Below are 19,055 nucleotides of genomic sequence, written 5' to 3' on the forward strand. Positions count from 1 at the left end.
TTTGAAAATGTCTGGAGTACAGTTCTATAACATCACCTAGGACAGTGCTTAACACCAATGGATCGGACATTATAGATTGCCATTTTGTTAGGAACAATCGGAGTCGCCCTTCTACGGGAAGGCCAGAAGAGAGACTTACCGGTTTAGGGATTGTGCCTGAAACTTTGTGTCCGCGGCCTCGAAAGCCTATGCCTCTCTGGGGATAGAATTGAGGCTTGTAGTCCAAATAATCTGAGTTAAAGGAGCCTCTGAATCCTTTGTTGTGTAAGCCATGGCCAGTAAAGTGGCTCCTGCCTCTACCAGCCAAGGCAAAAAAATGCTGAGATAAAAACCTTCTTAAGTGACTGCCGTCCCTTGTTGAGAGATGCAAAAGTGGACACATATTTGCTGAGTTCTTTTATGAAAGACTCTCCGAACAAGAGACCTTCTGCTTTTATTCTGTGATCCATGGATGAAAGGTTTACAAGCTTGGGGTCCAGTTTTAACAATAGTCCTTTTCGACGTTCATGTGTTATGGTGGAGTTAGCATTCCCTAATAAACAAACGGCTCTTTGACCCCACAAAGAAAGATCTTCAGGCACAATAAAGGAGTTATCAAGTCTTGTGGCTTCTGCCAGGTTAAAACACGAACCAGGGGACCAACTATATCTAAAAGCTTATCCAGACTGGTGGACCAGGATTTGTCTACCCCCGTTCGGGGATCTTTTACAAATTCTGAGAAAAACATGCGTATACAGTCAATAGACAGTGTGACAGTAATTTTGGGAGGAAGAGAAGGTTCTATGGCTCTCTGACTTTAATGTAGGTATTGTCTCTTGTCTAGGGGTAAATGTAGTGTAGAGGCAATGTACTCTTCAACATGGTCAGCAGGGAGCCACTCACTAGAATTGAGATGGTGAATCAAATTAGGATCAGACATTGGCAAACCATTGGTGCCTAACACAAATTCGAGTGTGAAAGGATCATGAGAAGGAGAGGGGAACTTGCATTTCTTAGGAGGAGGGGAAGGAAATTAGTATTTGTCTCCAACACCATCCTTATCATTATCTGATTCCAGAGTACCCATTTCATAATCTGTGTCGGGTATATGAGTAATTACAATAGGAGATGATTAATATTAGAATGTTTAGACTTTGGGTTGTTATAACATGAATCCCCAAATTGGAAGGTGGTCTGGACGGAACCACCACCTCTGCAGTTTGTGAGGAAACATCACTAGTCAGTAGAGCAACATTAGCTTTTGTTGTGGCTTTGACATTAGTTGCCTTAGGAGAACATTTTGCCTTGCGCTTCCTGCTTTACCCAAAAGAGTGGACCAAAATCGCCTTAGACATTAAAATAATCACAGAATTCTCAATGTTTCTTGTCACTTTATTCAGGCGGCACCAACCTGCTCCACCAAAGCCTGAATTAAATCATTTAAATTATCTTCTAGAAAATTATCTTCATCTTTATTGTCCCGTAACAAGAGAAAACTGTCAATCTCCATATCCGGTATAATGTGAGGAGAAAGCAATGTAAAATAGGCTACCAAGGGGTTAAAATGAAGGAGGAGGTTAAGCAAGGCTGAACCCCTCATTATGGATGTGACAACCCTGAGGAAAGCTGAGGGAAGTGAGTGAAAAGCCAAGGGGGTGGGAACTTCGACTACGCCTCTGGGAGGGGTGAGAGTTCGAGTCGGAGAGAGACACCGACCAGAAAGTATTCTAAGAAATATGCACCACAAATACGGCCAACACTAGGGAGGAAGGCTTAAGAGATATGCGTGTCTCGGACTGTAAAACAAAATGGCAACCACGGTCTGAGACGCGCTGGAGTGCAAGGAACGGAGAACTCGAGGACAAGTCCGACGGAGTATGGAAAACAGTAAACAAGTATGTATTCACTATGAAATTCCATATAGTGTAGTAAAACCAAGTAACATTTCAAACGGTTTTGAAGGAATGAATAATACTTATCTTTTCTGCGTGCAACAAGAAAAGAGGACTGTTTGCAGTCAAGCTGAGTATTATAGGTACTACTATACTGCTACTGGTTACTGCTCTACTGTGTTTCAATCGACGACTGGCTGGTTATCTCCGGGACTCATGGGAGTTGTAGTTCTTTATGTGTTTTTGACTGCTGCTGTTCAAATAAAGCAAGATTAGAGAAGCATAATAGGACCCTTCGGTCTTACAATAAAATGTGGTGTATGCCAATTAAACCGTGTTTACAGGAGTGAGCACAAACACTTTAGCACTGGTTAGCAGTGGTAAAATGTTCAGAGTCTTACAGCCAACAAAAACCTATTTCCGCACAAATTGGAGGTAAGTAGGCAAAACGTTTGGGGTGACCGCCAAAGAGGGTTAAGTCCAAAGCTATACAAGTAACTTCAATGTCATATGTTTACAGGAAACCTTGGCCCTTGAACCGATCTATTTGAATAGGTGCTCAAATGTCACTCTTGTGCACTACCCTCTAAGCAAGGAAATGCAAGGGAGGTCTTGCTGTTGAAGTCTCAACCATGTTTCTAGAGAAAGACCTGTAGTCAGAACTGAATAACCAGTATTTTCATCTGGGGGCACCAAAAGATAGTACTAAATAATTATAACAACCTATTTAATTCAAACAGTGCAAATGTTACAAAGAATTTAGAGCCATCATTATGATTATTTCTTTCTATAAAAAAGATTGCCCATATAGCATAATCAGGGCAGGAGATTTTAATACCTGTCTATGTCAACAGCCAGCAAAGCAGGTCTGTATGCTGATCGATAACACAGGGAATTTTAGCCATGATGAGTATGGGAGAACTCTAAATAATTATTTTCTGAAGTGTAATTTTATGTTTGCTCACTATGTTTGTTAGGTGCCTGATATTGCTCTATTTCCACCAACATATTCTAGCGGGGTGGGTGCTCAAGCACAATTGATTTTTATCTTTGTGACTGACAACTTATGCACCATTGCATATGCTTTTAAAGTAACTTCTAACCGTATGAGAGACCACAACCCCTTAACTGTCTCATTGTATTCTCAGGAACTTGCTCCCATTGTCTATCCAACTGACCTAATCATTGCAAGAAATGATGAGTCTCGAATGTGTTGGTGTGGTTTAAACAGTGAATCTTTATTGAAAACACTTGTTGAATTATATCTCTCTGAATTTATGACATGCCTAACAGTGGACCCAGAAACTTTAATGCTATTACCAGGTCTATAAAGGATGTGATAACAGTGTTGAATTGTTTCAACAAACTCCCTAAGACTGGTGTGATTATTCCTGCTTGTTAGAGAATAGAAACTTAAAAGTGGCACTAGCCAGAACACTTAGAGACTCTTAGGCTAGACATAAGGCAAGGTACAACTATAAACGTGTATCTGTGTGTGAGTTACAGAGTGGGTGTTTGGGGTATGCTGATTGTGGGAGTTTACAAAAGGTTGAAAATCACTTTATAAAGGAGCACTGGCAGTCCTTTCTAGCTGCTCAAATTTCTTAGCACTTAGGAAATTGGGCCTTAACTCTCTCGTAGACTTTATTAAATCACATCCCCTTTTGTTGTGGCATGCTGTTGGGTTTGAAGCTGAAACTTAGTTTATTCGACTGCTGCTATGGGACTGCCTTTCTTTTGGCCATGCTCAGCATATTCCCTGGTTAGCTTACATAGGCTTTATGGGGGAAACCTGAGATTATTAGCAATACAAAATGTATTGGTACAGTTTCCTAGAAGGAAATTAGTTCCCTATGTTTGATTGTATTTATGGAGAAGCGATACCAAATGGAAGCAAACCAAACCACTAATACCCCTAATCTTTGTTTTTATTATGTGAGGGTATTGAGTTTTATTGGTCCACGGTCACAAATTCTGAAGACCGGCATATGTTTAATCACTTTCATTCAAATTTAATACATTTTCAGGTTGCTGTCCTGAAAATGGGTGAATGGTCAAGAGCTCCCACATCCTGTCCACGTGATTGATTAGGGCACTTAACATTACATAATATTTTGTCAATTTTATTTTAAGAGGCTAGATTACGCTGTTTGCACCCACTGTTGAAGAAAGTCGGTTTTGGAAATTCCAAACCTGCCTTATTTTTACAGCAGTTACACGGTGTGTTTAGATATTCTGTTATGAATCATATTTAAAACAATTCCTAAGGGCAAGGAGACAACTAACTATTACTTAAATTGGCTTTTTTAACTCTAGTATTTATTATGTTTTAAATCTATTAATGTTATTTCATGATTTTTTCTTTTATTCTAAATAACAATTGGTTGCTTTCCTTTCCCTGATTTTTATCATTGATGGTTAATTAACTGAATAAGATTTTATTAAATTGATTGCAGTTCCTGAAAATTCCATTTAGTTTTTCCAAGTCAAAGGGCAAGCTCCACATCTGCCATTTTTATGTCAGCTCTTCCTATAACTTTCACAGATTGTGAACCCATACTCAGTGGTCCCATGCTGGAAAAAGCCCCAATTTTATGTTGCAGAGGAAGTCACTGTCTTCCGGCAAAAGGGTTGTTAGAAAGCCAACCAATTATATATATTGGGTTTCTGGAGAATAGATGTGATGTAAACCAGTTGTAACCCATTTTATTCAAATGCAGCATAAAGTACAATTCCTTAAAGTTACTTTTCCATTAAAATAGTGACAAATCAACTTTTGATAACCATTGATTAGCATGTTTTTACCCTAAATAAAAAATAAATATTAATCATTGTGTTAGATGCTTCCTAAGTGTAGGTATGAAACAGTGATTTTGTTCATAACTAGGCGTGTTGATGGAAAATGCAACTTTACATGTACAGTGAAAACAGTTTTTTGGGTAATTGCTCACTTTAAGGGTATACTATTCCCAAATTGCATTATACAATATGTTTATATATTATGTCCCCCACTGTGGGATACAAGAGGAACTTTTCAGGTGATTTAGCTAGTACAGAAAAATAAGCACAGGCACTGTTCCTTTTCATGTGCAGTGCTTTTAAACTGCAGTCCAGCCAGTGCACCACTTAGCTCCCTAAAGTCATACATTTTTGTCATATATGTGATTGTGTAAATATACACTCCAGCCCACATATGACATTTAACTTCCACGCCACTTGTGCATTTATTGCACCATCTGCCTTGGCCTTACAGGCTACTATAAGATCCACAATATGGCTTCTGAGTTGGTCGATGGCATGAAAAAAGAAACAACACCTTCCCTTTTCTAAGCAGCATCCTGTGTCTCCCGTTCAAAGACAGGATCAGATTAAAGATCCTCTGTCTCAGTCATACATGAATACCAGCAGTGATTTCCTAACTTCAGCACGTAAATTAGTTGCATGTACCAAAATATACCGACCTACTACACAGCATTCCCAAACCTCCCTCCCAATTTTGAGTGGATGCAACAGCTGATTCAAATAATAATTGTCCCATCATCTAAACATTCCAGAGAAAAGTGACACACTCTTACAATTGAGTTCTTGAAACCAAGTAAAGTGTTATGGCTGTTTTTTCATTTTATTGACAAACTTATTTTGGAATACAACACAGTGAGATAGGAATACTGAGTACAAGGTGCAGACAGTATAAAAACCATATCTCTCCCTTCAGAATACACTATAGTGTCTAAAACGGTGACAATGCGTTTTTATAAAATAAAGTACACGTGAAGTCAAAGGATAATTGGTATAACACAAACTGAGGTACTTTTTCCAGAAAGGCAGATATGTGTTTAAATATAAAAAGATCAACTAAAAAAGTTAAAAAGTAGTCCACATTATAGTACATGTTGTATAACAGAAACGTCCAGTCACGTGAATCCATTCATGTTGTTCTTAGACATGAACTGCAGTAGTTTTCATCTGTGTAGTCAACACCTTCAGGTGAACTAGGCAACATGGAAGGGGCTGTTTAATTTTGGGGACTCAGTAAGAAGCTCTGTACATTAACACTGTGCATTGGTAAGACTTGTGATGATGTGTGGAACTTCCAATGAGTCATTATAATGAAAGAATCAAATCCTGCAGACATGAACAACATTTTATCAATCTATGCATGCAATACATGGTTCATTGTGTGCAAAAAAAGCCTGAGATTGTCTCTCAGATCTCAACTTAACTTCAAAGTAAAAAATAAATACATAAATAAAAATAACTATAAATAAAGGCATACACAAATAGATTCAAATGCTTTGTGATCAGTTAACATTTCAAGAAAAGGTATATCATGTTCTACATGATAAACATTGTTTTCGGCTTATTAACAACCTAATATTGTACCTGTATATTCAAAAAATTCATAAATGCAAAATGCAAGTTTCTCCATTCTTGTGCTTAACTTTGTTTAGCTGGACATTCTACCAACCAACACACACTTCTGTTTTGAATTTAAACTGGTACAGTTTTTCCAGAAAATCAGATAATTGAAATTGATGCTTTCAGTTCACCTGTTCTACAGGCTGCACATAATTCATCAAAGGAAAAATGTAAATGTTGTAAATCACATCCAATGTGTATTCCGTGTAAAACTATTTGCAGGTTACACGCCAAGTCACCCACAAAGTAGCATGAGAAGATAACAAACTTTCAAATGTCAGAAAATTTCACTTTTAAAACGTTCAATTGCTAGAGAAAGCTGTCTGCAAGCTTTTTGTCTATAAAGACATTTTACGTACAAGAAGACCCATATTAAAGTTCAGGCATCACTGGCCATCTAAAAACAATATGCGTTTTTGTGCAGAAGACTAAAAATGTCTATGCCAGGGTACTGACTAGAAAGATGCTCTTTCTCACAAATGACGCATTATATTCAGCCATTAAAATCTTCTGTCTACTAGGGTAGCCTCATCTGAATGCTTCATTCGGATTTCAAATGCATTCCCTAACATGAAAGACAATTATTTTGCCTTTTTAAGAAAACCCACATCGTAATGATTTGTGAAAACATACAATATATATGTATATTTTCCGCAAATGAACATAACAATCAAGAACAAGGAAAATGTCTACAGAACAGGCAGTTCCGTATATATTTATAATTAGTAAATTCTTTGCTAAATACGAGGCAGTATACATTTCAGCATGATGTAAGGTTTTAAAAAACTTACAGAAGATGCTATACACCTTGCCTCCTTGCAATTCAATTTTCTATCTAAACATATAAGTCAAAACAATTGTAGGTCACCAGGATATGTTTGATGTCAAAATCCCAGTTCTGATGCTGAGAATGTCCACACACTGCAGCCTAAGCAGGTTTCTGTCTGCTTGAGGCCAATAGCTTAGTATGTGGGCTCTTGGTGCAAGTGAAATGCTTGATGCCGAATTAATTCATAAATAGTTCAAGGAATCTATTAAATTCAACAAACCCATTAAAAATGGAGAAAAAAATGACTTTTTTTCCAAAGCAATAGTCAGAACCGTTGAACAGTCATAAAACTTGATGGATTTCGAGATCAGTATTATCATTATAAAAAAAACGATTAAAAAATATGCTAATGGAGAATCATTAAATCCAGAATGTGGCAAACACTGAAATGTTGTAATCCAGGTAATTGCAGTGACTTTTAAAACATGGATCTCTCTCCACTACTCCAGTATTTGTATAAGGGTACATGCTTCCCAGTATGATTTAATACTGAAAATAAAATATAGAATCTATCTACTTTGAAGACATTTTACCTTCTCATTTATATTAAGAAATCACACGGCACTGCAAAGAATAATGCAGTCCTTGCAAAATAAGGAGGCTTTGTTTCTCTGACTCCTAACATTCCTATTAATAGATTATTTATTTTTGACCCATTTAAGAGTTCAATACATTTATAGATCGATGTACTTAGAACACGTTTATCCATGGTACAGACAACATATCAAGAAGTTATATAGAAGAAAATACCAACCTATTAAAAAAAAGATGTATTTGGCATTTTCCCTCAAAAATACTGCGGCAGCAGATCTTTATACTGCACTTTAGTGAATGCAGTTGTCGTACCTTAATAAAGACCTTTACAAATGTCTCTGTCTCTATATCATTTCTCCAGTCATAAAATAAAAAAAAACTTTATTTACCTTATTCACTCAAATGTTTTCATCTTAAAATGAGATACATGTTGGAGGTCCTGTTTATTATGCCCATTGTTCTTCCACTTGTTTACCTTGTTCAGCATCTTATCAACAGTGCACAACTCATATCTAGGGTTTTTACCCAAAGAGTAACCTTGGACATGCTAAGTCAATGCTGAGCCACATGGCTAAAAGATGGATGCCATGAGTATTCACCCACCTGCCCAATTGTGATCTCTGCCTAAAAATTGTAAGCAAAAACCATTTGTTTTAGATTTGAAATGCAGATTCCACATTCCTAAGTCAAGTCTGCATCACACAAAAGAATCTCTCAAGTCAAATGGCCCTTATCTTTAAAACTAGTTTTGAATGTTCAATATTCATTGGCATAACATTTCTGATATACCATTTTACCCATCTAAAACGCCGCTGTTGGGAAAAAAAGGTTAGTTTATCATTTTGTTAGATTTCTAACACGCTTTGATCCTTTACATCTCCATAGACCAGACATGGCTTTGTTCAGAGAGACAGAAAATGGCAAAAACTACTATATTATAATGGTGTAATGTTAATACCACATAGAATGTAAAAATAAATCAATTGGGCCGCATACACTTAATTAGTATTCTCCCCAAATATTTTGCCATACAGAATGCAATTGCAATACAGGAGTGGTAGATGAGAAACATGGATTCAGCTAGTTGATATATTCATTCTTCTTTGCATAGCTCTCTGTTTGAGCGACAGCAAACGATTCAGAAATACTTTTGTCCACTTCTAAATTATTTCTTCATGGGGACAAGTCAAAAACTCCAACATCTAGCAACCATTTATTAACAATTTCTATCGTATATTATAACATTTCTGACTAGCGGGCTGTTGGGAAATGTCACCAGCAAATGTCTTATTTCTTAAGTTTTTACAATGGTGATGATCCATTTGGAGAACAAAGGTGTACATTTGTTGTTTCCGTAAGACTTGTTTTATGAGCTGTCTAGCACAGCACAGTGTGTATCATTTTATACACGGAGTGGCTATTTTTGAAAAACCTTTGATAAGCACTGTAAAATACTAGGCCCCTCCTTTGGTGCCCACACCGAAGATTGCTGGTTTCTAGCAGCCAGGTCCCAGAGAATGTGTTGTTTGTTTAGAGAAACATAAAACTTGAAAGAAAGTTGTAAACCCACAAGGTGAGTTTATGGAGAATGGCACACTGAATGGGTACAGGTAGGTGATGGTAATATTAGAAGTGGATCCACTGTGTAAGGCCATCTCTGTATTCCAATGTACCTGTCAGTACCAAAAGCATCAAGAAATTCCTCAAGTCATTTAAGTCCCTTTAAAAGATTTGATTTCCAGGATTCAACTTACAATTCAAGCCCCCTTGCAGCACTGGCAGGAACTAAAAACCAAGATGCATGTCTGATCTTGTCATACCCATTCTTGTACTGGTCGTTTATAGTAAGTGACATTTTGCTGGACTCCTTTGTTTTTAAATTGGAAGATTGTGTATACCAAGACGAGGATGCACAGGGACAAGATACAAGGAATCACCACTGCAATGGCGTTTACAGTGCTAGGCACATCGTTTATCGTGACCATTATATCAACGTCATCATGGGGTATATGTCGGTCTTTACTTTTATCAACATCCTTCTGGTTGCAACCCATCCTATCTTTGAGGATTGACCGTGGATAACCTGGCTCCACACTTAGCTTTTGGTTATCAAACTTCCAATATTCCTTTCCCTTGTAGAAGTAAGTGTAAGCTGAGGGCAAAAGAAACATTGTGTTAGAGGCATTATAATGTATCTCACATATATAAATAGATGAGGACAATTGTAATGTGCAGCCTCTACTCCTATTGTTAAACACAGTCAATTATAACTGAATGGGGACATGTACTACCTTGTGGTACAAATACAAACTTCTTCTTCACCTGTTAAAAACCAAAGCATTGAACAGTCAGTATACCACAAGTATAGCTTTGTACCATTTGGCCACCACCCCTCCAGAGGGTATGCTGCTCCCCCCATGACTTGACTGGCTATAGATAATAGGAAAGAACATCAAAATAAGAGTGTCTATAAACGTAACTTTATATTCTTCTTCTTCCATCTCTCATAGTTCAAAACAATAAGAACAGATTCTCATACAAGAAAGCAAAGGTAAAAATCAATATCAGACATACAACATTCATGTAAACAAGTTTTTGAACAGATTGAGCTATGCTTCTAGTGGACAGATCCAAATAATCTTGTTGTGTATCTATGTTGCTACTGTAGAAGTTGTGTTAAAAGATATATGCCCATAAATCACCAATGCCACCTAAGGTCTGCCATGCTGTGAGTCTTGAGTACTGATGTGAAGCTGGTAGCATTGAGTAATAAAGTTGTTTGTTTTGCAGTAGATTTTGGTCGCGCATGCTAACTTAAGTGATGAAATGCTGGAAAAAAATACACACGATGACAATTGACATTCAATTATAATGTCTGTCAGACAACAATGTTAGAGTATCACACCAGCAAAAGAGGAATAAGACCTTGGACCAAACAAATGTCTTCACCGACAGGAATATTCAACTGGAAACTCTGAATAAATACAAGCTGCTTTCATTGCATAACTATTTGTTCACTTCTGAAAAAGAAGCTGGGTAAGTTTGATTCTTTCAGCAAAACACTTTTTCTGTAAGAAGAGGGCCTAAAGGTAACCTGGGCTGAAAGCACTGCCTTGCTCTGAAAGCCTTTAAAATCTGGGCAGACAAAAAGTTCTCTATAGGGGAAGATAGGTCTGTGGAGTAAGGCATCCATAGCAGAGATTTGTATATTACTTGAGTGTCACAAACTTAAATCACAGCATGCCCACTCATCTACTTAATCTTCCAAGATCAATTAAATCAGCCCCCTTGAAATTACAGTTGCAGTCATTATTATACATCAGTTGCACATGCAATTGGTAACCAATTGTTTCTTTTTGGAGCCACTGAGGATGGCATGTATCCCCAGTGGTTTCAGAGATCAGACTACATTTAAGCTTTTAGTTAAATTTATGAGCTGGTTCTTTCCTAAGTTGCCTAGAGCTCTTAATTAACATGTTACAGACTTGAGTTTTCAGTCAAGACTGTTTAAGTAATCCACCCTGTGTAGTTAACATGATAAATGGAGTATGATACAACTTTCTCTACACTGATACCTTTTGACTAAATTATGCCGCTGATGACCTCAGTGATCTTCCTCTGACCACCTCTATCTTGCACTGCTGTATAACACGATCCATATACATAGAGAAAATAATGTTCTCATCATGGAAGATGTTTTAGAAAATAGATTTGCTAGAGAGAGGAAGTGCACTCGACCGTGTGGTTCATGGAGACTCCAGAGAAAATGGCCCTCACCAGGGTATCAAAAACACATTTAGCCATCAGGAATTTATGATTAGTGTCTTCATTGCATTCCAGCACAAATTTATATTTTCCCAAAGCACCTAAAAAGAGGTGATCCACCTCATCTTCTAAAAAATGTTGCATTTGGGTGACTCGATTTGTGTTTTTCCATCAAATGTCAAGACCTACTACCTGTTAGTGTGGTTCAGCATGATTCCTCCAGATTTTGTTCTCCTTAGCAAGAGGGTGAGAGAACAGTAGATATTTTCATTCCCTGAGGATTGCTGCTGCTGCCTGCAATTGCATTGAAGAATACCCGCTCATGAATACAGGTTCATATTCCAGTATTTTGTACTGAATGTTGAACACTTGATTCACGAAGAGATTCTTCCAAATCTGCGGACAATGTTTTGCATAGGATTTAATCAAAAGTAGACTAGCTCATGAATTATGTTAATTACAGTAAGTAAAAAGACTCAAGTATGTTTCGTCATGGGGAGGGGAACACCTGGTGAGTGTGTTCATAAAGCCCTCACCCACCAACCTAGTTGGTGGCATGCTTCATCATCGGGCCCACCCAGTGACACCTAGCGTGTCCCGGGTGTGCTTCGACGCCTGATTACAGCGGAGCAGGTATGTTGCTGAGTGTGCAGTGAAGGGTGTTATGAAAGTGATGTTAAAACGGCTTGGCGGGGGTCTCAGTACCCGAGGGTGAATTAGACTTTAATACCTGGGCCTCCGTCAGCGGTTAAAAAATAAGGTTGGAGGATGTTAGAGGCGAGTTACGACCTCCCACATCCGATGGGTCAACATGTTTCAGCCAGTACCTTATGTATATGCTGGCTTTCTTCAGGACCTATGTTAAAAAAAGTGGGTGTAATTAAACTAACACGGCTCCTAGGGACTGGATGATCCTCATCATAAAAACAGCCAAGCGACTATCAGAGGCGTTTCTGATCGAAATCCAAGCTACAGAAAGCCACTTCAAGGCCACCATAACCTCTTACAAAAAGAAATTGGACGATCAGAACAAAGACATAAACGAATACAAAGAATACTTAACCCAGGCCAAAATAAAAAAATTCGACAAAGACCTAAAAAATTTCAGTTATGCCAAAGTATACCCGTACTCAGAAGATGATTACACCCCTCAGACCAAGAACACCAGTATGTCCAACACCTCAGGGGATGACAGCTCTGTCTCCAGTGATTCCAGTACTGGCTCACAAAAACGGGTAGGGGGAGGGAGACGAGGACAACGCTGGCCAAACACTTGGCAAGGAGGACAACAAGGACACTTTCACGGTTTCCCACCAAACTTCGGCCCCATACAAAATCCCTATTATGGCTTCCCGCCCATGTACCCTCCTGGGCCCATGCCACTATTCGCAGGCAACCAAGGGCCTCACATTCCTTTTTTAGGACAGGGCAGAAGAGCAAGGGGCAGAAGAAGACCAAACCCACAACAACCACAAGTCCACTGGGGCGGGGAGGAGAACCCTGTCAGCTCGAACACACGCCAGAAGACGAAAGAGGCAACACCGGGAACCAGCAAACAATGAGGCGCAATGACCTACCCTCATTGGTATTTAACCTATCCAGCACACCCCTAACCGACAAAGAACAGTCGGTACTTGAAAAAGGCTTGTCGTTTGTCCCCACCACAAAACTTGACAAATTCAAGTTACACGTGGAATTGGCCCAATTCTATAGGAAACTCAAACTAAAATCCTTCTTTGAAAAACCAACCCCCGAAACGGAGCCAGTTAATGATAACCCCAATGTCACTGGCCTCCGACCCAAATCCATGTTTGTACCACCTCCCTCCACCATCCCATCTGAAATCACGACTTTTGAACAGGCTGTGTACAATGACGTAGAGAGACTCGATCCAACTAACCACTTCAACAATCTATCCTGGGAGGACAGGAAGACCATACAACGCCTACAAGACAACCCCATGATTGTCATCAAGCCGGCGGACAAAGGCGGAGGCATCGTCTTACAAGACAAGCAAGACTACGACACGGAGTGCCGCAGATTACTCAGTGACAACAGAAATTACCGAAGATTGGAACATGACCCAACAGAGGAATTACGGACCACGATTCACGCACTAGTCAAAAGGGCAGCAGACGCTGAACACATTTCCAAACAGGAAGCAGACTACCTATGTCTCCAACATACCAGGACTCCATACTTCTATACAGTACCGAAAGTACATAAGGGCATTAACCCCCCCCCTGGCAGACCCATCGTGTCAGGCATAAACTCTTTATTGGAACCATTGTCACGGTACTGTGACTTCTTCTTGAACCCTCTAGTGCAAAAAACACCCACGTATATCAAAGACACCAAGCATCTCTTACAGGTCATAAACAATAAAGAGTTCGACCCAAACACGCAACTATTGGTAGGCTTGGACGTGGAGAGTCTGTATACGAGCCTCCCACAGGATGCCACTCTCACTGTACTCCATGACATTCTCATGGCAGCCCCCTGGCATTACCATACCCCTAGGGACTTTGTGATGGCCTGTGCAACCCTAGCTCTCAAGGAAAACTATTTTGAATATGACGGCACCCTTTACCTACAAACAAATGGGACGTCTATGGGCAGCGTCTTCGCCCCCAGCATAGCGGGGTTGTACGTCCACCATTTTGAAGAGTCCCACATAACAACAGATACCAACCCTTACATCCATCATATCCTGAGCTGGCGCAGGTATATAGATGACATTTTGGTGGTCTGGCAGGGATCCCAAACTGACCTGGACAGATTCATGACCTGGCTTAACAATAGGGACCCTTACCTTAAATTTACCAGCACGGGCAGCAACAGTCAACTCCCCTTCCTAGATCTGGACATCACAGTCAAGGATGGGACCCTGGTCACGACAACCTACTATAAACCAACTGCGAGGAATTCACTGCTTTACTTTACAAGCTTTCACCCCCGCCCACTTCGGGAGAACCTACCCTACGGACAATTTTTACGTATACGTAGAAATTGCACCTACATTTCGGATTACAAGAAGCAATCCACGGATTTGGCCACCAAGTTGGAACAACGTGGCTACCCCAAGGCCATCATCAGAAAAACACAGAAGAGGGCGAGAAATCAGAACCGTGAAGCCCTACTTGAGACTGTCATCAAAGACCAGGACAACCTACCCCTCACCTGTGTTACCACCTACAACACAGCGTCCAATGAAGTGACAAAAATCATCAGAAAACATTGGAAAATAATCAACTCTGGACAGAGGAAATGGGACACCCCGAGATTTGCATACAAACGATGCAATAACTTGAAAGACCGCCTGGTTAGCACCCGCCCCAGACAACCACCTAAACCTCCTACCAATACCATCCTGAACGCATGGGGCCTCCCCAAGGTCGCTGGACACTACCCCTGCAATGACTGCAGAGTGTGTCACCTCACCACACACACCAAAACTTTGGATTTGGAGCCAAACAAGGTCTGGACTCAACGTAGTCACACGAATTGCAACTCCCGCAACTTGATATACCTGATCACATGCACATGTGGCCTCCGATATGTCGGAATGACGACACGGAAAATCAAGGCAAGGATAACGGAACATCGAAGCACTATAAGATGCAAAAAAAACATCAGCAGACTGACCAACCACTTCATTACCCATTGTCACACACCCAACGACCTAACCTGGACGGTCATTGAACAGGTTCCAGAAAGCACAGTGGACAATGACAAAAAACTGCTGAACATAGAACAGCGATGGATATACCGCCTTTCCACAGCAACCCAGGGCCTCAATGATGCCATCCCATGGAACTCCCTGACATATCAATGACCCATCTCGATGTGTCATTTTCGACTGAACCTGCCACCTGTCCCCAGGGCACATACCTCCTCCAAGGTAGAACCCCCAGTTCTGACAATATTGAAGATTGCCCCCTTATAACGTGGGTCATTGCCAAGCAGCACACCACAGTCGCACCCATTTGGCCCCATAGCGCAAATGCGCACAACTTGATCATTACCCCATTCATTTGGTCACTGTAACCCTCACCACATTGAAACATGCGCACGCGATTGGAACACTACCGCTCTGCGCACGAATCACTGAGCCCAGCGGACAGACCCGGTTGCGCAGGCGCGGTTGAAACACTATCTACTCGCGCATGCGCATTCACACCCACTGCTACTGCGCATGCGCGCATATCGCGCCAGGGCTCCCTTCAGGCACCATGACTCGGTTATCCGAGTCTTTCTACCCTTACCTCTAACTTGCAGGTGCACATGGTTATCCAATCAACCACAGTATTTAACACCCGGCGAAAACGGCCTTTCCTTACCGGTATGCGAAGGAGGCACTACAGGTCCAGAGCAGGCTCTGCCCAGAAAAGCTGTGAGTATGAGAAACAACCACCACTACTCCTGGTAAGCGCCATTTTTCTCCCCTACAGGTCTCTCTAATCGGTGTGGTCAAACGCTTATTCTCCTTAGGGTCAAGCCCCTGCCACCTCTCAACCTTGAGGCCCGACCCTGCTAAAACTAGCGTAAGAACGAGCTCTTGCGCCGCTCTACACATATGCACCGTGTATGTGACTCCCGTGTTTTAGCCACCCCACTCCCGAACTATATGTGCGATTCTCACTTAATGGTACCACCAATACCATTACACCTTAGCCGCCTATAGCCTACACTGCAACCGCTTTAGTGACGGCCATCAGATGTGTTCAATGCCATACATCCGAGTGACTCTTTCTTTCCCTGTATGTTTTGTCTTTGTCCATATATGTTATATGTACAGGTGTTCTTGAGAAGGGAATCCCCCTCTCACACATAGATAAACACTTTAGGGCGTGTAGACACATAGTCTGAATCACACACCCACTAGTTTAATTACACCCACTTTTTTAACATAGGTCCTGAAGAAAGCCAGCATATACATAAGGCACTGGCTGAAACATGTTGACCCATCGGATGTGGGAGGTCGTAACTCGCCTCTAACATCCTCCAGCCTTATTTTTTAACCGCTGACGGAGGCCCAGGTATTAAAGTCTAATTCACCCTCGGGTACTGGGACCCTCGCCAAGCCGTTTTAACATCACTTTCATAACACCCTTCACTGCACACTCAGCAACATACCTGCTCCGCTGTAATCAGGCGTCGAAGCACACCCGGGACACGCTAGGTGTCACTGGGTGGGCCCGATGATGAAGCATGCCACCAACTAGGTTGGTGGGTGAGGGCTTTATGAACACACTCACCAGGTGTTCCCCACCCCATGACGAAACATACTTGAGTCTTTTTACTTACTGTAATTAACATAATTCTTTTGATTAAATCATATATAACCCCGGGGATAAGGACTAGCTAACTGGTCCTCTCTCTCTCTCTTGATTACGCAATGTTTTGCATAGGACATTCTATACAAGGATGTCTTGCAGGAACCTGTCTTGAGTAACAAATTTGCAAAAATGTAATTTTCCCTATGTTTAGGATAGAGAAACTACTAACAGCCAACCCATTAAAATTTGTTATACCCTGTTGCTCGACAAGGGTCCTATGTGATTCTTTGGTGTTACTGTGTGGATCACTAGAAGAGTGAGGGGCTCTGCTTGCCTGCAGTCAGGAAGCAATGCAACTTACTGATGGCCTTTATTTAATGATGAGGTTTCTGTGGAACTTCGTCGTCATCCAAGCAAGCAATTCTACTTACACTAAGCAATGCCATGAAAGAGGACACTGAAAATATGCAGGTGTACAGAAATAAAAGTCATTGGCTTTGGGCAAAGCTCAACTACATACCTGGCTGGCTCGTCTTTAGAATGGGCTCCCTCTTAGTCCAATATTGAGTATACATTGGTAATCATGAGAGTAAGAGATGGAGAAAATGACAAGCCCTCAGCTGGAGGCCTTACAGACATAACTACAGTGGATGGATATATCAGTGTTTCGGGCGAATGCTGAAAATGTTTGTCATTGCACATCCTGAACTTCCATATGCAACTGTACAGAACCAGTTTGAACCACGAGTTAGAACAAGGAGCCCCAAATAACTCACTGTCCAGGTCTCAGAAAAAAGGAAATCAGTATAAGAGAGCACACAAAGGGTGTGTTGTCTTGGGGTTTGTTACTCCGAGTAGAAGGTACAACTGTTTTTGGAAGGGGTAAAATATGAATGAAACTCTGAATGGGTCCAGTGAGGGAGAAGTAAGTACTGATAAGGAATATTAGGCTACGCTAAAACTTATGGAAGACTGTTCATGATCCTATTCTTATGTGTGTAATTATGATAGTGACTGTAAATCTGTATGGGAGGGAGACATCCTATTCTTCATTTTGAGCTTATTTGCTTTTTTCAGACAGTTGGCTGAGGACTCATTCACGACAAAGTAGTGGCAGCTTTTCAAGCAACTAGTTCTCCGTCCCTTCCCTCAAGCACTGAACAAGCTATATTCACAGTAGAATGTTACCTTGAAATGGAGCAAATACTGTTATATGCCCTAGTGTATTGGCACCCATTGATGCTAATCACTCTTACATAGAACCTGAAAGATCCTGATCTGAATGACTGAAAATAGGCTATGATCAGAGGATGTGGCATTTTATTTGGCACAAAATTCCCCACGGAAGCCGTTAACACAGGATTTCTATTTACTTTTCTCTCCATCATCAGGACAATTGTGTATTGTAGAGCAAGCCCCTTAAAAGAAGATGATGGAGGTGGAATCATGAAATCAAAAAGCTTAAGGGTGACCATACACAGCCGCAGTGATCTGCAAGCTTCTTGTAAACAGCATAAACTGATTCAAAGTCAGCAATCCAGCACAAATAAAGGAAAGCTCTTCTGGGCGAAAGTAGTTCGTGTCAATTTCACGTATTCCTGCAGCACACCGATAGCGTTCCAGCACCCCAGGACAAAGCGCGGTTTGCAGATCACTGCGGCTGTGTATGGTCACCCTTAAGCTTTTTGATTTCATGATTCCACCTCCATCATCTTCTTTTAAGGGGCTTGCTCTACAATATACAATTGTCCTGATGATGGTCTTATAGACAACTGCAAGAAAGACCGAAACATCGACCTCTTCATCATCTCCCTATCAATTGATTTGTATAAGAGTAACTTTCTTTCAGGATTGTTTTTAGTTACTCTTTTTCATTTACAGGAGTTGATGCTCTGTTGTGAACTGATTTGCCGATTTGTTTTACATATCTGTTCATGACCGTTTTGCCTCTGATCAATTTCCTAATGTATCCCCTTTGATTGAATTTTGATATATAAAATATAATTTATTTTCATGCAAATAGGATCTTCCGTGTGCTTCCTTTTCATCTGTTTCTTTGTGATTAAACATTGTTATCCTATGGATACATTAGAGTTAGATTGTTCATAACTAACTCAGCGACTGATGCTAAGAAATCAATTGTAACAGTTTAGAAACAAAATCCCTTTTAGACAACCCTTACCTTACATTATACACTGCCCAAGCCTACAACGGTTTATTGGGTTACCCATACTCCTTTACGTTTATATTTCCAGGTCAGCATTATCAGGTACCTTTCCTAGGCCTAGGAGGCTCCCTGGTGATAGCAGGGGGTAACTCCCCCTGCCAGAATTACAACCCCTCGATTCATATAGGAGG

At 40.6% G+C, this 19,055-nt stretch overlaps 1 protein-coding gene across 1 annotated transcript in view; it reads right to left on the bottom strand.

Annotated features, from left to right (window-relative positions):
• Window positions 1-5,467: 5,467 nt before the first annotated feature.
• Window positions 5,468-19,055, bottom strand: part of MMP24 (matrix metallopeptidase 24) — a 481,913-nt gene continuing 468,325 nt past the window's right edge. Inside the window, exon 9 of the mRNA XM_078652199.1 lies at window positions 5,468-9,805. Within this exon, the coding sequence (XP_078508325.1) occupies window positions 9,468-9,805 (338 nt within the window). The 3' untranslated portion in view covers window positions 5,468-9,467. The remainder of the gene's footprint in view (window positions 9,806-19,055) is intronic.

This window comes from Lissotriton helveticus, chromosome 7 (genome assembly GCF_964261635.1).
Source record: "Lissotriton helveticus chromosome 7, aLisHel1.1, whole genome shotgun sequence".
Taxonomy (NCBI): Eukaryota; Metazoa; Chordata; class Amphibia; order Caudata; family Salamandridae; genus Lissotriton; species Lissotriton helveticus.